The sequence below is a fragment of the Xyrauchen texanus genome, chromosome 14 (assembly GCF_025860055.1).
Source record: "Xyrauchen texanus isolate HMW12.3.18 chromosome 14, RBS_HiC_50CHRs, whole genome shotgun sequence".
In the NCBI taxonomy this organism is placed as follows: Eukaryota; Metazoa; Chordata; class Actinopteri; order Cypriniformes; family Catostomidae; genus Xyrauchen; species Xyrauchen texanus.
In genome coordinates this window covers 27,184,761-27,210,518 of record NC_068289.1, presented here as the reverse complement: position 1 = coordinate 27,210,518, position 25,758 = coordinate 27,184,761, and the positions used below count along the sequence as shown (strand labels likewise).

At 38.9% G+C, this 25,758-nt stretch overlaps 1 protein-coding gene across 3 annotated transcripts; it reads right to left on the bottom strand.

Moving 5' to 3' along the window:
* Window positions 1–26: 26 nt before the first annotated feature.
* LOC127655123 (protein TFG-like) lies at window positions 27–24,214 on the bottom strand. 3 transcript variants are annotated; one of them, XM_052142755.1, is made up of 8 exons: window positions 24,111–24,214; window positions 21,567–21,754; window positions 21,215–21,298; window positions 15,198–15,344; window positions 14,445–14,594; window positions 7,722–7,889; window positions 2,107–2,190; window positions 27–1,717 (listed from the first exon to the last, which is right to left on the bottom strand). In XM_052142755.1, exons 2-8 carry the CDS (start codon window positions 21,748–21,750, stop codon window positions 1,332–1,334), a joined length of 1,203 nt encoding a protein of 400 aa, XP_051998715.1. In that variant the 5' UTR covers window positions 21,751–21,754; window positions 24,111–24,214; the 3' UTR covers window positions 27–1,331. The 3 variants fall into 3 exon arrangements, with proteins under 3 accessions (XP_051998715.1, XP_051998717.1, XP_051998716.1); XM_052142757.1 differs by having other exon boundaries at window positions 7,737–7,889; XM_052142756.1 differs by having other exon boundaries at window positions 21,567–21,751; window positions 24,111–24,212.
* Between the last annotated feature and the right edge of the window lie 1,544 nt (window positions 24,215–25,758).

Below are 25,758 nucleotides of genomic sequence, written 5' to 3'. Positions count from 1 at the left end.
GCTTGAACTCATGATCGTGCCTAGAGACTGCAATGGCAAGATGTATAGTGAAAAAGCAGTTACATTTGGGTCTGTTCATACACAAAACAGATTGGATTGCTTCAGAATACTTGGATTAAACCAATGTAGTCTTATTGATAACTTTTTTACAGCCTTTATGTGCTTTTTGGGGCTTCAAAATATTGGTCACCATTCTCTCGCATTGTATGGATCTACAAAGCTGAGATATTCTTCTAAAAATCTTTGTGTTCTGCAGAAGAAAGTCATCCACATCCAAGATGGCATAAGGGGGAGAAAATTATGAAATAATTTTCCTTTTTGGGTGACTTACTCATGTAAAGTCTTAAGCTTTTCTTTTTGTAAGTATATTTTGTATTTGTCAGGAATTAAAAAAAATAATAATAATAAAAATCACAAGAATCTCTTCATTAATTGTTTTGTACAGAAGTTCAATGACTCATGATTTCCAGAGAAGGCTTACAACAGCCTCATTTTATAAACTTGTTATTCCTTAAACTCGTTTGATTTTTATGTGGTTTGAAATGAATCTGCTCTACCAATAAAAGAACAAACAGTGTATTTTATGTTTTATTAATTTTTTACAAACCACTGTTTATGAAAAAAAAATAAAAATGCAGCTCTGGAAAAAACTAAAAAATACTATGAAGTACTGGCAACATTTCTCCCAAATAAAAATATTGTCATTTTTGCAGAAAATGAAGTTGTTCATTTATAGAAAATTGGATCTAAACAGCAGATAAACACATTAATTCTATGATTTAATAAATAAAATTAAAAAAATAAATCTCCCATCTTTTCACTCTTAAAGATTTTATTAACTTCCTGAAAACAATGTTACATTTTATACAGAAATTAAAGGCTTATCTGCAGAGGGCCAGTCAGGGATTAGTAAAACCAGGACAGAGGGCTTTGAAAAAGTAAAGAAATAGAGAAAACTAAACAAATGTCATGTCCTTAGATTATTATTTTATAGTGTTTAAACAGAGACCATATAGATGACATGGTTTATGACAAAATAACACCAACGAGGAGACCGGTGATAAAATAAAATGCACACCCACAAAACACATTTTCACTTTTCATACAACAGACGCACAGCATTCCACTACCACACCGTTTGGTCTCCTATGTGTGCAAACACACACATATACAATCGCACTAGCTCATTCTCGTTCTTTCAAACATCCATCAACATTCACCCAAAGCACAAACAAACATGATATTAGGATGTCAAACACAGAGATTCAGAGGGGTCGATGCACTGGAGACACAAAAAAGACCACAGATGCTGTGGGGTCATTAAAGGGCTTTTACCGATACCCAGGGCCTGGCTGGGCATAGCCCTGGCCGTAAGGGGGGCGGTTTCGGGCATAGGGGTTAGCACTCCCAGGAGGAGGGGTGGCGCCAGGCGGAGGGGTGTATCCAGGGCGGGGTTGATAACCCCCTGTGGCCTGTGAGGTTGGAGCCAGGCTATAGTTAGCTGGCTGCTGAGAGGCCTGGGATGAGTAGTTTTGATGTGGAAATGCTCCGGGTGTGTACTGGGCTGGTCCCTGGGGAGCAGGAGGTTGTGATTGGCCGGAAAACCCAGGGGCGGAGCCAGGAGCACCAGCAGCCTGAGATGTAGGGGTGGGGTAATTCTGGAACTGCTGTTGAGGAGCAGCAGCCTGGGGAGCACCAGGCTGAGGTGTATAACCCGCTGAAAAAGATAGAAATGTAATAAAGCAAACAGTTTTAGTTAAAGTTTTATTTGTCAAGTGTGGAAAAACAATAGCAGTACTTTATGACAATGAAATGTGCTTTTCAGAAAACCCCTAGATCAAATAAATTAATAATACCTTATATTATTAAATAATATAAAAATAGAAAGCTATAAAAAAAACAAGTAAACTATAAATATGATTGTAATTCAAAGTCTAAAGAGGCATACTTTATTTAAATCTTTATTTATCTAAGCCTTTATTTCTGAAAATGAAAATGGACTAATTTAAATAGTAGAAAACTGTTTGCCAAAGATTGAATCGGACAGAGCTAAAAGTTGCTCTAATGTACAAAAGCCTCCATATTATGCATTTCAAAGAGAATTACCAGAGTACTGCATCCCGTACTGCTGCTGGAGTCCAGCTGGTGGAGGGTATCCACCTGGAGCCTGATACTGCTGATACATCTGACCTGTTAATGGCAGCAAAAAGGTTCATCAGTTTAAGACAACACAAGTTCTCATACGAGTCAGAGTGTTAAGGGCACAGAGAGGGAATTTCTATAAGAAATCCAGGACATCTAAGGATCAGCATACAGCTGGTGGATTAGGATGAGTATATCCCACAGTTACTGAACTACAAAAAAAAAAAAAAATCTATTTTACAAAAAATTTACCAATTTCGTCTGTGGTAGCACCTTCACTACTCCAGCCACTGTGAGAACTTGGCAGTCCTATACTGCATATGTTGTTAAACTTTGTATGGCAAATTGCTTATGTGTCTCATTTGTAAGTCGCTTTGAATAAAAGCATCTGCTAAATGACTAATTGTAAATGTTTCTTGGTTTCATCAAAAGTTTAAGAAATAGCTGAGACACCAGAGGGATATAAATATTAAAAACTGATCTCTCTGTGTAGTGATATATTTTATTGTGGGATATTTGGCATATTCCTTTGGAATATCAACAATACACAGCCAATACAGAGGTGCTGATTGGAAACATAAAAACGAGAAGGCTAAAAGCCACTAATATAATGAACAAACAAACAGCAGATGTACAAGGAGCATGGATCATCCACACGTTGGCCTGTGACAGTCTATTGACCATCTGTGCAGAGCACAGCATTTGACAGAAGTTGAAGAGAGTCCACTGACCAATATCCATTAGCCACACGCGGCTCATAAATTAATTGTGTGCATCACAACCAAGAAGCTAATGATGAAAGGCTGTGCGTGTGCCCCACAGTGCAACGAATGATGGAAATTATAAAGCAAAGACAGGCATCACAGATCCACAACTCTGTGCAACCATGGAAACCAGCTGCATGATTTGTCAAATCTAGATTTAGCTCTGCACAATTCCACTTATGCAATGGGCTGATGTGGATTTTGGAAAAAAGAGGGGGAGATCAAATCCAGTCGATGAAAATATGCTCTGAACCCACTACAAAGGTTTGCCAATTGAACCATTGTTCTTTTTTCTTTTGCTAAAATCTTTGCAATGAGCATTAGCAGAGAACATCTGTATTTTATACAGCACTCACATAACAAGTAAAGATTTCCCTAAATGTTTTGTGTATGAGCGTGTGAGAATATGCATTATAACACTGCCCTGCAAAGGAAAAATGCATAATGTACATATTTTGTCAATAATTGAGTTTGAACAAAAATCTTAGATTAAGGCGCAGTCACATTTACCTTTGTACAGTGAAATTCTGCGGGTAAAGAAGGCATTGTGGATATGAAGCACTTATGAAACCAGCAAAAAGCTAATTGGCAAGCAGTCTATTTTTAAAGCTGCACTTTATCCACTGGGAAAGTGAAATGAAAAGAAGCTCACTGCTAAAATGATATCCTTGTCCATTGTGAATATTCAGTGTAGCCGTGTACAAAGCACTGCCCACAAAAAGGTCACTGCCAAACCAAGCAAATTATTGGTCAATGCAGCAAATTTGCCTGTCAAAGGTCACCAAACTTGAACTTCCGTGAACAATCCGTGAAGGAAAATTCCTCACCACCGGAAGTCCAATGTGCAAATTCACATTGATATGACTGTATTTCGCCAGCGGAATTGTGCGCAAAAATGTGGTAAATGTAACCGTGCCTTTAGACCATCATCAACAGCATTGTTGTATGAAACTCTTTTGTGCATTTTTGTACAGTGAGGAAAATAAGTATTTGAACACCCTGCTATTTTGCAAGTTCTCCCACTTGGAAATCATGGAGGGGTCTGAAATTGTCATCGTAGGTTCATGTCCACTGTGAGAGACATAATCTAAAAAAAAAAATCCAGAAATCACAATGTATGATTTTTTAACTATTTATTTGTATGATACAGCTGCAAATAAGTATTTGAACACCTGTCTATCAGCTAGAATTCTGACACTCAAAGACCTGTTAGTCTGCCTTTAAAATGTCCACCTCCACTCCATTTATTATCCTAAATTAGATGCACCTGTTTGAGGTCGTTAGCTGCATAAAGACACCTGTCCACCCCATACAATCAGTAAGAATCCAACTACTAACATGGCCAAGACCAAAGAGCTGTCCAAAGACACTAGAGACAAAATTGTACACCTCCACAAGGCTGGAAAGGGCTACGGGGAAATTGCCAAGCAGCTTGGTGAAAAAAGGTCCACTGTTGGAGCAATCATTAGAAAATGGAAGAAGCTAAACATGACTGTCAATCTCCCTCGGACTGGGGCCCCATGCAAGATCTCACCTCGTGGGGTCTCAATGATCCTAAGAAAGGTGAGAAATCAGCCCAGAACTACACGGGAGGAGCTGGTCAATGACCTGAAAAGAGCTGTGACCACCGTTTCCAAGGTTACTGTTGGTAATACACTAAGACGTCATGGTTTGAAATCATGCATGGCACGGAAGGTTCCCCTGCTTAAACCAGCACATGTCAAGGCCCGTCTTAAGTTTGCCAATGACCATTTCGATGATCCAGAGGAGTCATGGGAGAAAGTCATGTGGTCAGATGAGACCAAAATAGAACTTTTTGGTCATAATTCCACTAACCGTGTTTGGAGGAAGAAGAATGATGAGTACCATCCCAAGAACACCATCCCTACTGTGAAGCATGGGGGTGGTAGCATCATGCTTTAGGGGTGTTTTTCTGCACATGGGACAGGGCTGACTGCACTGTATTAAGGAGAGGATGACCGGGGCCATGTATTGCGAGATTTTGGGGAACAACCTCCTTCCCTCAGTTACAGCATTGAAGATGGGTCGAGGCTTGGTCTTCCAACATGACAATGACCCGAAGCACACAGCCAGGATAACCAAGGAGTGGCTCTGTAAGAAGCATATCAAGGTTCTGGCGTGGCCTAGCCAGTCTCCAGACCTAAACCCAATAGAGAATCTTTGGAGGAAGCTCAAACTCCGTGTTTCTCAGCGACAGCCCAGAAACCTGACTGATCTAGAGAAGATCTGTGTGGAGGAGTGGGCCAAAATCCCTCCTGCAGTGTGTGCAAACCTGGTGAAAAACTACAGGAAGCGTTTGACCTCTGTAATTGCAAACAAAGGCTACTGTACCAAATATTAACATTGATTTTCTCAGGTGTTCAAATACTTATTTGCAGCTGTATCATACAAATAAATAGTTAAAAAATCATACATTGTGATTTCTGGATTTTTTTTTTTAGATTATGTCTCTCACAGTGGACATGCACCTACGATGACAATTTTAGACCCCTCCATGATTTCTAAGTGGGAGAACTTGCAAAATAGCAGGGTGTTCAAATACTTATTTTCCTCACTGTATATACACATTACAATATCATACAAATATATATATATATAATATTATAGTACACCCCCTCACATTTTTGTAAATATTTGATTATATCTTTTCATGTGACAACACTGAAGAAATGACACTTTGCTACAATGTAAAGTAGTGAGTGTACAGCTTGTATAACAGTGTAAATTTGCGGTCCCCTCAAAATAACTCAACACACAGCCATTAATGTCTAAACCGCTGGCAACAAAAGTGAGTACACCCCTAAGTGAAAATGTCCAAATTGGGCCCAATTAGCCATTTTCCTTCCCCGGTGTCATGTGACTTGTTAGTGTTACAAGGTCTCAGGTGTGAATGGGGAGCAGGTGTGTTAAATTTGGTGTCATCGCTCTCACACTCCTTCATAATGGTCACTGGAAGTTCAACATGGCACCTCATGGCAAAGAACTATCTGAGGATCTGAAAAATACAATTGTTGCTCTACATAAAGATGGCCTAGGCTATAAGAAGATTGCCAAGACCCTGACACTAAGCTGCAGCATGGTGGCAAAGACCATACAGCGGTTTAACAGGACAGGTTCCACTCAGAACAGGTCTGGCCATGGTCGACCAAAGAAGTGGAGTGCACGTGCTCAGCTTGGAAATAGACGTATGAGTGCTGCCAGCATTGCTGCAGAGGTTGAAGGGGTGGGGGTTCAGCCAGTCAGTGCCCAGACCATACGCCGCACACTGCATCAAATTGGTCTGCATGGCTGTCATCCCAGAAGGAAGCCTCTTCTAAAGATGATGCACAAGAAAGCCTGCAAACAGTTTGTTGAAGACAAGCAGACTAAGGACATGGATTACTGGAACCATGTCCTGTGGTCTGATGAGACCAAGATAAACTTATTTGGTTCAGATGGTGTCAAGCTTGTGTGGCGGAAACCAGGTGAGGAGCACAAAAGACAAGCGTGTCTTGCATACAGTCAAGCATGGTGGTGGGAGTGTCATGGTCTGGGGCTGCATGAGTGCTGCCGGCACTGGGGAGATACAGTTCATTGAGGGAACCATGAATGCCAACATGTACTGTGACATACTGAAGCAGAGCATGATCCCCTCCCTTTGGAGACTGGGCCGCAGGGCAGTATTCCAGCATGATAATGACCCCAAACACACCTCCAAGACGACCACTGCCTTGCTAAAGAAGATGTGGGTGAAGGTGATGGACTGGCTAAGCATGTCTCCAGACCTAAACCCTATTGAGCATTTGTGGGGCATCCTCAAACGGAAGGTGGAGGAGCACAAGGTCTCTAACATCCACCAGCTCCGTGATGTCGTCATGGAGGAGTGGAAGAGGACCCCAGTGGCAACCTGTGAAGCTCTGGTGAACTCCATGCCCAAGAGGGTTAAAGCAGTGCTGGAAAATATTGGTGGCCACACAAAATATTGACACTTTGTGCCCAATTTGGATATTTTCACTTAGGGGTGTACTCACTTTTGTTGCCAGCGGTTTAGACATTAATGGCTGTGTGTTGAGTTATTTTGAGGGGACCACAAATTTACACCGTTATACAAGCTGTACACTCACTACTTTTCATTGTAGCAATGTGTCATTTCTTCAGTGTTGTCACATTAAAAGACATAATAAAATATTTACAAAAATGTGAGGGGTGTATTCACTTTTGTGAGATACTGTATATACACTAGCGTGCATCCTTGAGACATGACGACATTGTCGGTAAGAAAACACAGTGAGTGGCCAATGCTCTACAATACATTCTGGGAACTTGTGTACGTTTCAGTGCACTCTAGAAATGGACTAACTGAACAGTGCCCTGGCAGCTAATTAAGACACATCCTTTGAAAATAGCAGTAAATGGTCCCATCTTGCACAACAGTAAGACAATAGAATTTTGAGGTTTTAGTCCATATCTATTATTAGATTTTACACCATCTACACACTAGTGTACCCCTTAAAGTTGACAAAGTTAGCCTTAAGCAGATATACACAACATATATTAAATCTCTCCTCTGGTAATGCCACCTACAAATTTTGGTTCATGGCAGTGACATAACAAAGCCCCGCCCTAGACTTCCTGTTTCAAAAGGAAATATGCCAACACAGAAAAAGAAAACTTAACTCATCAAGAGATTTCATTGAATCTTTAACAAACATCTGGACTTTTTTTATTTTGTTTGTTTGTTTTTGCATTTCTACCTAATGACACTCAACCTCTTATAGAAATCACAATAGATACTGATTTTTAGACATTAGGTACCGTAAGTGCATTTACCATCCACAGCAGCAGGGGAAGGTTGTTGGACCCCTGAGTAAGGTGGGGGGGCCTGGAGAGCCACAGAAGGAGGAGGTGCTGCTGAGGATGAGCCAATACTGTCTGGAGTAGCAGAGCGCTCCTCTGCAGCATTGGTGGCAGCTACAGCAGGAGCTGAAATACAAGGAAGAGACAAGGAAAGCAGCATTCATTATAAAACAGATAGTTCTGGTTATAAAATTTGACTGAATGAGTCATGTGAAGTCATCGTAAAATAACACACCAAGACGTCATAAGAAACTAGTCTTTAAGAATGGCCGCCAAAATAATTTCTAAGAACTTGGATAACACATTTCTAATTGAAGAGAAGTAAAATAAAATACGATGTCTATAAGGACTGCACGATTTGGGGAAAATGTCATATTGCGATTATTGAGGCTAATATTGCGATATGTGATATAATAAACAAATGGTAACATGAGTGAACTTGCTTGGTTATCAAAAACAACAACTATAAATGCAGTGTTTTCAAATTAAAATCTTTGCATTACTGCAAACTTGTTATTTTCTCAATATTACAGCTAAATAAAATGGAACAATAAATAAGAACATACAAATTTTCATGAAAATAAGATCCAAACGAACAGGGACATTTAATCAGGATGTAACATGAACTTTCTATAAACTCTTTTGAAAAGGAAACCGGATATAAAAGTGTGGTTCACTCAAACCACTAAAACTGCTGAGTTTTTTTTTTTTTTAAATGACCAACTGGCATTTCCAAATCCTCTTTCTAAAAAGTTCTACTTATCGCTGGTACATTTTGTCCAGTGTGTGGATCATTTTCTGAAATCCTACTTTGCTAACGGTGCATCATGTCTCTCTATATCTCTGTGAAGACTTGTCATATGGCGTGACACTCGCAAACACATTTGTTTACTGGGCTCTAGTCAATGAAAACTTTTGACATTTTAGTCATATTTTAGTAACATTTAGTCATATTGATATTTTAGCCACTGAACACTGTAAACATTTTAGCCATAAGAGTATTATTGATAAGCATTTGTCAATCTTGTCTATCCAAAGCCAACATATATATATATATATATATATATATATATATATATATATATATATATATATATATATACATACACTCACCTAAAGGATTATTAGGAACACCATACTAATACTGTGTTTGACCCCCTTTCGCCTTCAGAACTGCCTTAATTCTACGTGGCATTGCTTCAACAAGGTGCTGAAAGCATTCTTTAGAAATGTTGGCCCATATTGATAGCATCTTGCAGTTGATGGAGATTTGTGGGATGCACATCCAGGGCACGAAGCTCCCGTTCCACCACATCCCAAAGATGCTCTATTGGGTTGAGATCTGGTGACTGTGGGGGCCATTTTAGTACAGTGAACTCACTGTCATGTTCAAGAAACCAATTTGAAATGATTCGAGCTTTGTGACATGGTGCATTATCCTGCTGGAAGTAGCCATCAGAGGATGGGTACATGGTGGCCATAAAGGGATGGACATGGTCAGAAACAATGCTCAGGTAGGCCGTGGCATTTAAACGATGCCCAATTGGCACTAAGGGGCCTAAAGTGTGCCAAGAAAACATCCCCCACACCATTACACCACCACCACCAGCCTGCACAGTGGTAACAAGGCATGATGGATCCATGTTCTCATTCTGTTTACGCCAAATTCTGACTCTACCATCTGAATGTCTCAACAGAAATCGAGACTCATCAGACCAGGCAACATTTTTCCAGTCTTCAACTGTAAAATTTTTGGGAGCTCTTGCAAATTGTAGCCTCTTTTTCCTATTTGTAGTGGAGATGTGTGGTACCCGGTGGGGTCTTCTGCTGTTGTAGCCCATCCGCCTCAAGGTTGTGCGTGTTGTGGCTTCACAAATGCTTTGCTGCATACCTCGGTAGTAAGGAGTGGTTATTTCAGGCAAAGTTGCTCTTCTATCAGCTTGAATCAGTCGGCCCATTCTCCTCTGACCTCTAGCATCAACAAGGCATTTTCGCCCACAGGACTGCCGCATACTGGATGTTTTTCCCTTTTCACACCATTCTTTGTAAACCCTAGAAATGGTTGTGCGTGAAAATCCCAGTAACTGAGCAGATTGTGAAATACTCAGACCGGCCCGTCTGGCACCAGAAACCATGCCACGCTCAAAATTGCTTAAATCACTTTTCTTTCCCATTCTGACATTCAGTTTGGAGTTCAGGAGATTGTCTTGACCAGGACACACCCCTAAATGCATTGAAGCAACTGCCATGTGATTGGCTGATTAGATAATTGTATTAATGAGAAATTGAACAGGTGTTCCTAATAATCCTTTATATACAGTGGGTACGGAAAGTATTCAGACCCCCTTAAATTTTTCACTCTTTGTTATATTGCAGCCATTTGCTAAAATCATTTAAGTTAATTTTTTTTCCTCATTATTATAGAATTGTTGACATTTTTGCACATTTATTAAAAAAGAAAAACTGAAATATCACATGGTCCTAAGTATTCAGACCCTTTGCTGTGACACTCATATATTTAACTCAGGTGCTGTCCATTTCTTCTGATGATCCTTGAGATGGTTCTACACCTTCAACTGAGTCCAGCTGTGTTTGATTATACTGATTGGACTTGATTAGGAAAGCCACACACCTGTCTATATAAGACCTTACAGCTCACAGTGCATGTCAGAGCAAATGAGAATCATGAGGTCAAAGGAACTGCCTGAAGAGTTCAGAGACAGAATTGTGGCAAGGCACAGATCTGGCCATGGTTACAAAAAAATTTCTGCTGCCTTTAAGGTTCATAAGAGCACAGTGGCCTCCATAATCCTTAAACGGAAGACGTTTGGGACGACCAGAACCCTTCCTAGAGCTGGCCGCCCGGCCAAACTGAGCTATCGGGGGAGAAGAGCCTTGGTGAGAGAGGTAAAGAAGAACCCAAAGATCACTGTGGCTGAGCTCCAGAGATGCAGTCGGGAGATGGGAGAAAGTTGAAGTCAACCATCACTGCAGTCATCCACCTGTCGGGGCTTTATGGCAGAGTGGCCCGACGGAAGCCTCTCCTCAGTGCAAGACACATGAAAGCCAGCATGGAGTTTGCTAAAAAACACCTGAAGGACTCAAAGATGGTGATAAATAAGATTCTCTGGTCTGATGAGACCAAGATATAACTTTTTGACCTTAATTCTAACGCCGGTTTCACACTGCAGGCGTTAGCAGAGCGTAAGCAGCGCAAGAGCAGTGCGTACTGTGAGCGGAAGCAGGACCAGGGGTGCCGCCAGAAATTCTGGGCCCTATGGAAACCAAAATTTCTGGGCCCCTAAATTTTTTACAGATAAAATTTAACCCAATAAACATGCCCAGTATACTTTAAAAAAGATACTTAGCACATTCCTATTTAGTTTTCTTAATATAAAATATTAAAATATCTATTTTGTAAACTCCTTACAGCCAATGGTTACTACAGAAACATGTTTTATTCAATTTTATATTATTTTTTCTGGGGCATTTTATTCACATTAAGAACGTCAAGTTTGACAGCATCGATCGTAGCAGCAGTGTCACCTCACAGAACACACGACACACACACTGCAAACTGATTTTGTAATTTTTGAAGCGTGTAGATTACTTTTTGTTTTGTAAAGTTATCATCATGTGGCGAACACAGTAGATAAGACGTGTTTAGAGGCTTCAATCTTCGTGAAGTTTCGCGCTCAGGCTCACCTTGTTCGGCTGAGACGGGGGACGTGGGAGAAGGAGGACGTGGGTGTGCAGCAGCCGCTGAATCTGTGTCTACGAGACATGATAACCCCGGAGACAGCAGAGATGTTATTATTTTTGGATGTAAATCATAATTCAGTAATTATTTTACTAAGCTAGCTAGATAAAAGCAGGTCATGTAGCAACAAAAATAAGTAACTCTGAAAGTTTTGGAATACAGGAAGGGCAAGCTACCTTTCTTTTTGAAAAACTGTGTGACATGCTGTCGACTTCGGCGATCTCTGGCTTCTCTTTCCTTCTTTCCGTTTTTGATGCCTTGACATTTGATTTGACATGCCTATGTGTGTCACTGTCTGCACTGCATTTTAGCAAGTGCAATAAGCAAGAGACGCTACACTAGCGATCGTAGCTCGAACAGCGCAGGTGGAATGAACCATTGTGAGGGGGAGGGGTGTGACTGAAACAGTAAATAAATTATTTGTTTTTTAAATATTAAATCTATGGTCAAAACGGACAAAATACACATTTAGTGAATGAGGGGCCCTAGCACATTTAATGTATGTATAAAAAACAGAAAAGAAAAAGGGGGTCCGCTCTTCTGGGCCCTTAGAATCGTCCTAACCTTCCACCCCTTTACGGCGCCCTTGAGCAGGACACGCGCATTTTGCTTTCATACTGGCAGCGTTTGACGCACGCGGCATGTTTACAGACAAAATAGGCTATGGGTAAGTTGGCATTGCTTTATTTCGTTTTCAAATACATTTATATTACATTATTATAATAATATTAATATAATATTATATAACTTTTGGTTCATCTTTGTTTTTGTTGACCGTGTAGTGTGAGTTGTTGATAGAAGGAAGGCCATTGCGCTGTATTTGCTATTACGAAGACTATGGAAAAGACGCAGACTTTGGGTTCACTCCATGAACCGACGAAGGAGAGAATATGGTGCATATTACCATTTTGTCGCCGAACTCCGACTCGACCATGCCGGCTGTGACACCACGTGCTTTTGTTTATGATTGTCAGCATGATATCAGCATGGCATCCTTATGACAAATATATATATATATATATATATATATATATATATTTTAGTTATGTGTATATACATTTATACATTAAAATAATCTAACTTAAACTAAACTGGCAGTATAAATTATTTAAACTTGTTTTTGTAGTTTGGGCAACAAGTTTGTTTTTGGACATTTGTTTTCTTTTTAAATTGATGAAGGTCATTTGATTGACTGTTTAAAACACAATAGATATCATCAATGCGCTTTTGGTAACTGCTGTGTATTTTTGCCATGATCAATGCATTGTCACTTTAATTCAGCGTAAGCCACGCGGCAAAAATAGACAGGACGCCGAAACGATCGCGGCACTGCTGCTCCTGCTCTGCTCCTGCTACGCGCTGCCTCTGCGTTCGATGTGAATGCTCTAATCTGTTAACATGGGCGCCGAAAAAAATATGTGCTGCTAACGCGTGCAGTGTGAAACCGGCGTAAGCAGTATGTGTGGAGAAAACCAGGCGCTGCTCATCACCTGTCCAATACAGTCTCAACAGTGAAGCATGGTGGTGGCAGCATCATGCTGTGGGGGTGTTTTTCAGCTGCAGGGACAGGACGACTGGTTGCAATCGAGGGAAAGATGAATGCAGCCAAGTACAGGGATATCCTGGACGAAAACCTTCTCCAGAGTGCTCTGGACCTCAGACTGGGCGAAGGTTCACCTTCCAACAAGACAATGACACGAAGCACACCGCTAAAATAACGAAGGAGTGGCTTCACAACAACTCCGTGACTGTTCTTGAATGGCCCAGCCAGAGCCCTGAATTAAACCCAATTGAGCATCTCTGGGGAGACCTGAAAATGGCTGTCCACCAACGTTTACCATCCAACCTGACAGAACTGGAGAGGATCTGCAAGGAGGAATGGCAGAGGATACCCAATCCAGATGTGAAAAACTTGTTGCATCTTTCCCAAAAAGACTCATGGCTGTATTAGATCAAAAGGGTGCTTCTACTAAATACTGAACAAAGGGTCTGAGTACTTAGGACCATGTGATATTTCAGTTTTTCTTTTTTAATAAATGTGCAAAAATGTCAACAATTCTGTGTTTTTCTGTCAATATGGGGTGCTGTGTGTACAATAATGAGGAAAAAAATGAACTTAAATGATTTTAGCAAATGGCTGCAATATAACAAAGAGTGAAAAGTTTAAGGGGGTCTGAATACTTTCCGTACCCACTGTGTGTGTGTGTATATATGTGTATATATATATATATATATATATATATATATATATATATATATATATATATATATACACACACACACACACACACACACACACACACACACATTTTATTGTTGTCATTTTAGTGTTATTTTTCACAAAAGATTGATCTTATCATGATGATCTCATCAATGATGCTACATATTGCAAGCTGCAGACAGCGTGGGTGAGAGACGAGCGTCTCTGTGTTAGAGTGCGCATCACCCAGCAGAACTTTATATCTCTCCCGGTCTCGACTCCTGCTCAGACTGGTTGAAGCGGCTCTGACTGCACCGAGAATGACAGTTTTGGAGTTTGTGTTTATTGGCACGCTCCCGTATTATATGAACTTTAAGGATGAAATAAAGACATATCGCCAAGCTATGATCGGTGTTATTTTTTTCTGGCCACCAGTTCAGTGTCGGTCTGCTCGGCATCCATCTTCACCTCATTTCCACGTTGCACACCAGAAACTCACATGACATGACCACACGTGCCACTCCCTAATCTGAGACTGACTGGTCATCTTTTTATTAGCGGTGTAGAAAATGGGCAAACAGCTCTCAGAGAGAATGGGCTGTCACGTCCACACATGCACTTATTTATTTAATATAATCGCAGCATTTTGCCGTCATATAATCACTCAGGCTGAAAACACAATTGCGATATGATTAATCTTGCAGCACTAGTGTCTATGTACCTGGGGCAGGTTCTTCAGACAGGCCAAATGCTGAGATGACATTCTTGTTGACCTCTTCCTGGTTTTTCAGTGGGTCAAACGCAGACATACTAGCAGCACTGACCGGAGGAGCCAACTTCACTGTTGAATCTACTGCTTCATTCATGCATTCTGTCACACACAGATATCAGTACAAGACAGCTTTAGTACTGCCTGACATCATCTCTCTGGAACTGTGGCCCCCAACACAACACATTTGGGATACCTCCTTAATCAGTCATACCAAATTCAACTCATCAGGTTGTTAGCGGAGACTCCAAGTGTGAAGTGGGTGTGTCAGAAAAGGGAGATATACAAAATGTGCAGTGTTAGTAGGCCTCCAGGAACAGGGTTGGGAACCATAGCTCTAGACACATTTATGAGGTCTGATTCCAAAGGAATAGTTCACCCAAAAATAAAACGTCTGTCATTAAATCCCCTTCATGTGGTTCAAACTTGTATGCCATTCTTTCTTCCATGGAACACAAAAAATACTAAGTGTTCATACTTGCTTTATTTCATACAATTTCTTCTAGACTTATTATAGAATATAGTGCACAAATCACTCATAATAGAATCTTCATTTTTTTTTTGTGAACTAACCCTTTAAAATATTCCAACTACCATAATCTGAATGATTTTATAGTGGACTTTATTACACTTGGTTTTATGTGTTTTATGCTTTGGATATAGTACTGGATATGAAGAATATGCAGTGTGTGTGTATGCATGTACCAGTTGCTGGGTTGTTGCTCCCTGGGACAGACTCGGAGGGCGGCTCCAGGCTGTCCAGCAGGCTGTTCACTTTATTCCTCAAATGGATCAATTCTCTACGCAGATGTTTCACCTGAGACGACTCCAGTGGCCGAGGCTGCCCATTCACTGCAAAAACACAACCAAGAGATTTGACAACACTTTGAAAGGTCAAACACCATGTACTAATCAATTAAGTCATGATAATGTTAAGAGTTTTCATTCTAACAAGCCTTAAAGGTGCTGTAATTTATTTTATCCCTCCTGGAACGTCCACCAGACTAGCCATTACATTTTTGCAAAACCACACTCCAAAGATGCAAAAACACAAACACACTAGAGACTGCATTGTGTTGGAGCCAACGGAGGGGGTTAGCATTTTGCCATCCGACCATGACTGTTTCACAGGAACAGGACACCATACCGGCACTTATACAAACATATATGGACAACCGTGTGAATGTGCTCAGGCAGCAAGTCTTCTGATTGGCTAAACAAATGATCTAACCGTGGATATTACCCCACCGTCTACTCAGCCTTGAGCTGTTACAGAGACAAGTGTGATATTTCATGGTACCCATTTCAGTGATATCTGACAGGTAAGAGGCATTTTTTGCATGTCATTTCATAAAAATAAATCACTTACAGCACCTTTAACAGTGAAAAAACATTTTGTTGGTCATTTAGTTTCTTTATCGGTGCTTTAAAAAAATATGGCACCGCAGATGGCTGCTTCGGTGTGGAGCTCTCTAGTGTTTTTGTTCCTTTTGTTTGTTTGTCATGTTTTTTTGTAACAACATTGAAAATGTTCTGTCCTAATTTAGAGGTGCTCTTCATCAACTGAGTGTTTATATCCCGCCACAAGCATGCGTGAATGCAGCATTGCTATAGTTGGCTGATCACAGACACGGAGCAACAACACCCAGACTTCCTTATTATTCTGGGAAATTTTAATAAAGCTAACCTCCCCTGTAAATTGTCAAAATACAAACAAATCATCACATATCACACCAGAGAAAGAAATATATTGAACCACTCCTACACCACTGTAAAGTATGCATATCGCTCTGTCCCACGTGGAGCTTTAGGACTCTCTGATCACTGTCTGGTTCATCTTCTACCGACCTACGAGCAGAAACTAAAATCAGCTAAGCCTGTATTAAGGTCTGTAAAGAGTTCCTGCATCTGTTTGGAAATGCCTATAAAGCATCATCAAGTACAAGATACCTCCCTCACACCCCTCCCCCGCTCTGATCTTCACAAACACAGCAACGAGTCCTGGAACCCTCCTCCTACTCAATCTGCTCTTATGATCTGTGAGGAAGATGCATGCCAGGTCTTTCAGAAGAAAAAAAAAAAAAAAGACACATCCTGAACAGCACTGTGGCAGCAGTGGAAAAAATAAAATCGTCCGATTTTTTAACATATTCGGCATCGGCCAATATCCAAGTATATCAAGCCGATTATTAGGCAGGCACATCTGTGGGCAGCCTAGTGTTGTTGTGGAACACATGTTCCACGCAGGCTGCCCCTAGAGTTATTTTCCAGCAGAGTGAGCAGACCTCATCCAGTGCCTAAGGAAGGAGCTAAGTTCCTTGGAGAAAACAGTAAGGATTAAATTTGTATAACTTCTTTATATTTAATTAAAAACTTTTGATATGTTACTGCCAACTTCAAGAAAAAACACGACAAATGCGATAGGTGACATTACGTTCGGCTACTTTGGATATTGATAGCATAGTTGAAGTTGCATTATCACAGCAGAAGGGTTGCTATCATGTCACAATAAGTAAGCAAGAATTTTGCAATTACAGACAGTGAATCTGAGACTTTTATTTGTTCTGTTTGTGTGTCTTATATTTGAGAGGGTTGTCACTCAATGCAGAGAAATAAGTAATAAAAAAGATACCAACGCACTATAGGCTATTGAAGGACTGGACGTTTTCGGTTCTGCTGTCGGTACTGGAGAAATTAAGAAAATACATTTATTATTGCTATAAAGAGAAAGTTATTTTATCTCGCCAGCCATTTCTATGTATAATAATATGAAACCATTTGTCTGTGATGCAATTTAGCTATTCGCAGTCAGAGAGAGAGAGATCTCTCACGCGCTGCCACAGCGAGCACAACAGGAGCCCTGCTTAATGAGTGACAGAACTAAACATTCAAACGTAGCCTGGTTTAGATCTGTGATATTAGTCTGATTTTATTTTACATTTCGCCTTCCAAAGATTATAAAAAAAAATATTTATACATAAGCCGCATTCTGTCTAGCACAACTTCCTTCCCTTCACAGCGGTGCATAGACATTTCTCCCTAAAACTCAAACTTAACGTCAGAATCAGCACGATTGGTGATTGTTGATTGTAAACCACACCTGAACAGTTAGTAGACCTTCCTGAAATTAAATCACTGTGCCTATATAATGTTTATCTTTGTGTAATATATATATATATATATATATATATATAAAAAACAAAAAGAACCGTTAAGAATACTGTTAAAGTACCGGATCGATAAGCAGTATTGGTAAGAGTAGTAATACCATTAAAACCTTAACGATACCCATCCCTAGTTATGCCTGTGCTTCTCTTGGATGCTCTGAATATTGGATTACGTGTCTGGATTGCCCCTTAATTAAAGCTGCATTTGGATCTCAACCTTCGTGTCTCGGAGCAGTTCATAACACCTGCTTTGTTTATTTAATATATTTGTTATACATTATTTATACAATATGTTTTCACATTATACATTTTTTAAGTAAGTTATTTATCCTAAGTAATTATTTGTGTTACATTTTATCTTTCAAATAAAAAGGTTCAAATAAGAGGTTAAAAACAAGCACACATCGGCCAAAATAAATCGGCAACATTAATCAGCCGACCCGGATTTCAAAAGATCGGCATCGGCCTGAAAAAAACAATATCGGTCGACCTCTAGTGGAATCATTCAAGTTCCTGGGCTCTAACAGCTATCAGGACCTAACGTGGTACACCCACATTGACTCCATTGTGAAGAAGGCTGAACAGAGTTTGTACTTCCTTCGCCAGCTGAGGAGCTGCTGACACCATTATACACGGCCGTCATAAGAGACATAAGGAAAGTACAACGGACAGTCAGGACTGCTAAGAGGATTCTTGGTGACCTCCTGCCCTCACTCCAAAATAAGTTTGTCTCTAAAGTGAGGAAACGTGCAGGAAGAATCAATCTGGCACCTCACACCCTGCCCACCCTCTCTTTGAACTGTTGCCCTCTGGCCGGCTCTACAAAGCACAAGAGCAGTTTTTACACTCGGGTATTTTCCTCATGAACAATTAATCTGCCTCAGGACTCCCCCATAGTGGAATAATGTAAACACATATCTCATGTACATATGAAAATTCAAATATTTAATTCAATAACTGTAAATACCCATACCTTGCACATACATTACCACTTGCATATGTACGCAGACCATTCTGTTATATGTCCTACTATTTGTATGTCTATTTATACTTTTACCTTGTTTCCCGTGTCTCACTGTGTCTGTGTGCACTTGTTTCTCCGATCACCAAAAAACAAATTCCTTATGTATGTGAGAACACTTGGCAATAAAGCTCATTCTGATTATTCAGTACCTCACTCTGTATCTCCGGCTGCAGCAAAATCTTATTGGTCCAAACTCCTGCTCTACATATAAAACATTACATATCTAATGATTTGTTGTGATTCTGTTACTTTATGCAGCATTTTGGCTTTTTCAGAAAAATTATAAAACACTGGGAAATTGTTCCGCTGCACCTGGTTAGGTCATGGTGTCAAAGACAACAATCTAAAAAGAAAAAAAAAATATTTGGTAACCAGACTATGTCTATAACGAGGTAATCCAAAGTTTTTGCATTGATTTTGACCTCGGAATGCTCTCTCTCAAGTCCATATGTGCAAGATCAGCTGCTGCTTGAACCATTCCAGGCTGTTCAGAGATCACATGAGCTGTAGCAGGCATCCAACCCAACCCCTAGGCCCCTGACACACATTTGGGATACATACACGCATGTGACATTTTTCAACTATGAACCAGTACATTTGAACCAGTTTCAATACCAATGCTTTCCCCAAAACCACATCACTCTCTCTTTATTTACCTTCAGCCCAAAACACTCAGAAAGAGTGTTTTTTACAGGAGAGATGCACAGGTCCAATCTTTAATTATGTGAAATTGTTCTTTATTACATTTTCAAGATAAGAATATACAAAAGATAAATTGCCAAGTTGCTGGATTTTGTTGCACCCACACATATTGCAATCCTTGAGTTTGGTTAGGCCTGCCAAATAAATCACTGTGTTAAATAGTGTATGCATAAACCAGCCCAAAACTCCAGCCTCTGTAGCATTTGTGAAACCATTTGAAGAATAGTTGGCTGCACATGCTGAGAACTGGCTCTGAAACTGCACTGCAGATGTACCTGAATAAGCCAAACATTGCAGGATGACATCACTTGGAAATAATTATTTGCTACATACTAGTGTGAAAATAGTGTAGCTTTTTTTTTTTTTTACCATGTGATTGAGAACAGACAACAGCCAAACAGAACTAAAATGATGAGCCTGCTACATTGATGAAAAGTTTGTTAAAAACTTTAACCTAACTTTCAGATAACTTAAAAGTTATATAAATTGTTTACATTCTTGAATAGCTTTGGAAATGTCAATTTTAAAGTGCCATTTTAAAAAATTTTAAATGTCCTGCTAAGCCATTTTACAGTGGCCCTAAAGACACTTAGACCAGACTTAAAATGTATGAATGTCATTTGCCTTTAAAAAAATATATAAAAATCAAGTTTTTGATAAAAATTAAAAAAAGAATTTCACTTTTATTAAACATATTTTACAGTTAGTTTTAACCAACTGGTCTCAAGGTCATTTTTTGTGAATGTATGAGGTCAGTTCACCACCACTGTCCAACTACTTTTTGTTTTCATTTTGAAGAGAATATCCGTTTTATCATTATTAACCTATATGCTTTTAGTAAAAAAAAAAAAAATCTTAAAAAGTCCTCTTATCTTTCCTTTAAAACCAATTCCATTAGGTTTGGGTGACTTCACAGACCAAATAGTTTTTTGAATCACTGAATATACTGTTTTGTTGACTTTTGTTAGATATTTAACCATTGATTAAATACAATAATTCACTTTTTTGAAAAATAAGCTAATTTTTCCATTCAATTCTATGCAGAAATAAAAGGATTAAGCCATAACTGACTAAATACTGATTTATTGCAGTCTGATTTTTTTCATAATCATTAACCTATTTTACAACATTTGACAGTACATGATGTATACGGATAACCTTACATATCCAGATACACAGACCAAATATCAACTTAAGTCTTGTTCTCCTGTGCCCTCTGCTGGACACTAAAACCTTCAAACGAGTTCACCCACAAGGAAAAACAACATCTCCTGGTTTAAAGAAATATTTTCATGGACAGTATTTTTAAGATTAAAAGAGCTTAAATCTACAATATTGCACTATCCTGCTGCTGTGGCATTATCTGCTTAACAGAAAGTCAACTTTAACACAAAGGTTACATTACAACACACTGTTTTCTAGGTCACAAAGACACAGTGTGGAATCGAGAAGCTTAACTTGATATGCCTCTTTTATATTGGTATGAAAAACTCCATACACAGTGCATAAGGACTATGGGCTGCTTATGAGCTGCCAAGTTTGTTTAGTCCAGTATACCTTTCTGTTTCTGTCATTATTCTGTTTTGCGCAGACACCATTACCACTGAAGCGTTTATGGAATATGATCCTCCTACAGGTAAGGTAAACCCAACATGCTCAATGACCTTAACTGCGGGCATGATTAGCACTGACGTTAAGGGTTTTGTTGTGATCTAGTTTTGAAGACAATTCCAGGAAAAACAACTATGGATAATCGATAGAGCTTAAGTTGTATATAACCTGGAACATTCTTTTAATGTCAGAGAGAGCAAAAATTGCCGATTTCTTACCAAAAAGAGTGAGCTTCAATATTCTACTGCACTGGATTGCAAAGGACAAATCAGAACTGTCGAATATAGTGATATGGTCATCATCTGAAAAAGAATGGACAAAAGAATGAAGAAAGAAATTTAGAGAATGGACAAACAAGCAGGAGTACATTCCTGCTATTACATTCCTAGCCCAAAGTCTATGAAGGTATAAACCTACCAAGAGATTAGTTTGTCATAGATATAGTTTAATGTTAAATGACTCATGATATACATATGAAGTAATACACAGATATGCTTGGTGTGCAGTTTTCATAAACAATCTTTACATTTGTGTGAACGATACATGCATGTATTGAAGCCTATTACTGACCTTCATCCTTATATTTGATTGTGACCTCATCGCTGCTTTGTAGCTGCCCACGGAAGACACGCTGCATCATCAGCAGGAGCTCATCATAGGTAATGTCTTCATTGTGGATGGGGATCTGGCGGATATCATCCCCCAGCTGAGCTTTAATGATCAGCTTCCCGCTTAGGTCCAGCTGGCCATTCATACTGCTGGAAAAAAAGCATTTTTACTAGATGCTCATGGATGACTGATTCAGTTTTTTCAACAGCTGATTTTTGTTGCTGACATTTAAAGTGAAGGTTGGCTGATGTACTACAATGGCAAATGAGTCACATAAAATTTTCAAATTAAATGAGCACAATTTTACACAATATTTACACAAAAGGTCCTCATTCCTGAAACACGAGCCGAATTAATTTGTGTGTAAAGCCGTTTTGTAATAAATTTTCTGATTCATGAAAGTTTTTGTATTTTCAAAATGTTAGTACTTACAAACTAAATTTACACCTGCTCCCGATCACGAGTAAATTGTAAGACATCCGAATGTGTTGTGTTCTTTCAGGCAAACATTTGATAGAAGTAAACTTAAGTAACTAGACCGGTCATGCTTATAAAATAACCATCTGTTCGCTGTTCTTTGATTTAACTGCGGTTAACCATGATTATTGGGCATTCAAATTCCAATCACATTTTAATGCGCAAATAAGTAAATTTTAAGCGAATATACAGTTTAAATCCAAAGAACGATGCATTTGAGTGTCATTCAATTGAACTCAGAGTCTCAGCATCACTGAGCGGCAGTCAACCAAATCCTATCCAGAAGTGTGCGTGAAGCACTCTGATGCGTGCGCTGTTAGCAGAGTCTCGCACCAAACTACCATGAAAATATAAATAAACAAGTATAAACTTTGATATAGTGAACACAAAGTGCTCCGGTTTCACTTTAAATTATCATGTAATGGCAAATGTTCTGTCAAAATCTACAGTAACTCGGATAACCACTCTGTACAATTGTGGTGAGGGGGTTGGCAACGTTTTGGCGGCACAAGGGGGACCTACACAATGTTAGGCAGGTGGCTTTATTGTTGTGGCTTATTAAATGTACACATATACACGCTTATAGAAATAATAGCCCAGAGTAAAATCAATAACACAATCTATAAGGACACAATCATCTCTTCTACCTAAAGCACAGAATTTGTCACTTCCACCCAGACCACATGCTACAATTAACCATGAAATGTGATAGTTGTAACTCAATGAGTGTCTCTTTACCCATAGCTGGTTCTCATGCCTTTGTTATGGATACAAAAACGTCACGACAGTCACACAGTGTATAATCAATTATGTAATTCTCCATATGACATTGTGGGGAAGGATCTTATGACTAGAATAACACAATCATGTGGGAGATCTTCTGAAAATATATTTTCACCTTAATTAGGCTAGATGTACTCTTACAAATTATAATAAAATAATAAAGTAAAAAAGTGAGAAAAAAAGCACTATGCAAAGCCTCAAACTAATTGTCATAAAATGTTAGCATGCCATACTATGACTTCATAAAAGTATAGGGGTCATAAGACATGTAGACAGGCCTGTATTTAACCAAACCTGGAAGAACAAATGGAAGTTATTGATAACAGCATCATGATTTGAAGTGCGTTGACCATTTTTGCTGAGTAGATCAAGAAAATTGCAAAACCTGAAAGAGAGAATGTCTGCTTGACAACCAAAAACAATTGGTGGCATAACATGAATAAATAAAAAAATTAAAATAAAAAAAGCAGCGAGATTTCCCTAATTTCCACTCTTGCTTTGCCTTTGTATTAGCAGACAACACTTTCTAGAAATAATGATTCATATCTATAAAATGTTTATCTAGTTTAATTTAATTTTTTTTATTTTAATTGATCAATTGTCACACATTATACATACATTTCTGCATATACATGGTGAAATTATTTATTTTTCACATTTTGGTATGCTATTAGAAACTATATGTTGCCCGCAACGCTTTTCCAACAGCTCTTTGCACTGATACCTTGCCTTAAGTTTATTTCAGATTTTTTTTCTAAAATTAGGTTTAGACCGGTTGATAATGTGGTTTCTGGGTTGTAAAGCTGACTGCATCAGATATCAGGCCGCCGCATGACGTTCAACATTCTTGCCAAAAGATGGTCCACTAAAAAACAAACCAACAGGCCTCATGCAACTGATGATGCAGCAACTTCCTGCCAAATCAGGGTCTTGGCATAACAAGCCATGACACCGGCGTAAAAGGACAAAAGATTGTACAAAAATTAAGCAAATAATTAAAACGACCATTCCCCGTGTTTTACAGATTATTATTGTTTAGCACGTCATACTGTGATTTAAAAACAATGACTTTTGTAGACAAAACCGCTTTTTTTTAGCTTGCCCTAGTTTCAAACATGCTAAGCTAGGCTAATGCTAGCTAGCTTGACATCCAGTTAACTGCTAATGCTTAATTTTTTTATGCACCATAAAAAAATACCATATAAAGTATATAAAAGGTTTATAAGAGTGGCATCATGTCTCTACCTGGTGGTTTGGACGTGGTAATCCCAGCAGCAAGCCTGTGTGTCCTACACTTCAGCTGATCGACGCCTGAAAGACTGAATGACAAGGAACGCCTCACACTGTACGTGGCAAAAAAACAAACAAAAAAAAAAAAACTCGCATGCGCGATGTCTACACACTGCTTGTCAAGTTGTCATGTCTATGAAATGTAATCACAACCGAAGGGTTTTTTTTATTTATTATTAAATGCATTAGACCAAATGTTATGGATAGCCGTTGTCATAATTTTTTTTTTTTTTTTACATAAATTGCAGTTCTTTTTAAACGTCACATGTTTTCAGTGCTTTTTTGTTTTTCCAACAGGTTTAGGCTATACGTTTAAAAATCACATACTTAGAAAATCTATCGGAAATAGTAGACCATCCGTGCAACTTTGGCATAACTATTTAAACATACAATGATTTGAGACATAGCCTACTAATTCTCATTTCATATAGGCCTATTATTTACGATGGATTACGGAAGCTCTGAACCACAAGGTGGAAAAAAAAAAAAGTGTCTCAGTTCCTTCCTGAGCCTAATGGTGCGTTCACATACAATAAGCAAGCATTTCGCGGGGCGCGATCACATACAAAGTCAATGCAAAGACACGAATATACAGGAATTCGCAACGGGTGGCGCAAATGAAGCCAATGGCTCAACTCGAACACACACAATCGCTTCATTCATGTAAAAATCTGCATGAAGCGTTGTCGCGAAAGCCTATCAGCATTGAGAATGTCCTGATATCAATGACGTACTGACATAGTAGCAAAAGAAATCTGGAAACATTTATGAAAAAATTTATGTTGTGGTGTGTGGGCACCCGGAATTGTATGACACAACATCATACATGTACAGAGACCGGACTAAAAAAGTAATCGCTTGGAGTAAAGTGAGCAAGGAAGTTGGATTACCTGGTAAATTCTGAAAATATGCACCTCTACTTGATTCCAGCTATTGGTTGCACTTTACTCTGAACCAAGTCGTAGAAGGCCCTCATTTATAAATGATCTTTTCGTTTAGATTAGTTGCAACAATAATAACATTACCAGATGTACCCCTAACACTTTAAATGGACAGACATAATAATCATTTCCTCATGTTTACCATTTTCTTCAATACATTCCACCATGTAACACTGAGCAAACGGCATACAAGGGTTTAGAAAGACCAACAATTTCAAACAAAAAATAACTCCAGTTGTTACATGACAACGAATGCCATATCAAACATATGTAACCTGATTTTGTCTTGATTACGGTTTGCAAACCCTTAAATAAATAATAAATGTATTATTCAACTATAAAGCAACAGAGAAAGCATTAAAAGTAGAGATGCACCGATTGCACTTTTCTTGGCTGATTCCGATTTCCGATTTTTTGTAAGTGTGACCTGCCGATACCGATTTTTTCCGATTCCGATTTTCTTTCTAAGAACTATTATTGACCGCATATACAAACAAAATCTACCTTTCTTCAATGCAACATTTTATTTTCATAATAAAATAAATGATTAAACATTACAATTTCCCCCAAACTGCACTAAGTTACAGGATCTTCTCTCACTTATACAACCCTCAAAATAAAGTGCTCTGTGACTAGAAAGAGGTAGAAATAACAATTAACTG

Coding starts and splice junctions, on each gene's coding strand:
- LOC127655123 (XM_052142755.1), bottom strand. CDS start 21,750: ATGAATGGCCAGCTGGACCTAAGCGGGAAGCTGATCATTAAAGCTCAG. Junction 14,595..15,197: donor GAGCAACAACCCAGCAACTG/GTACATGCATAC, acceptor TGTGTGTGACAG/AATGCATGAATGAAGCAGTA. Junction 2,191..7,721: donor GGATGGTAAATGCACTTACG/GTACCTAATGTC, acceptor TGCCATTAACAG/GTCAGATGTATCAGCAGTAT.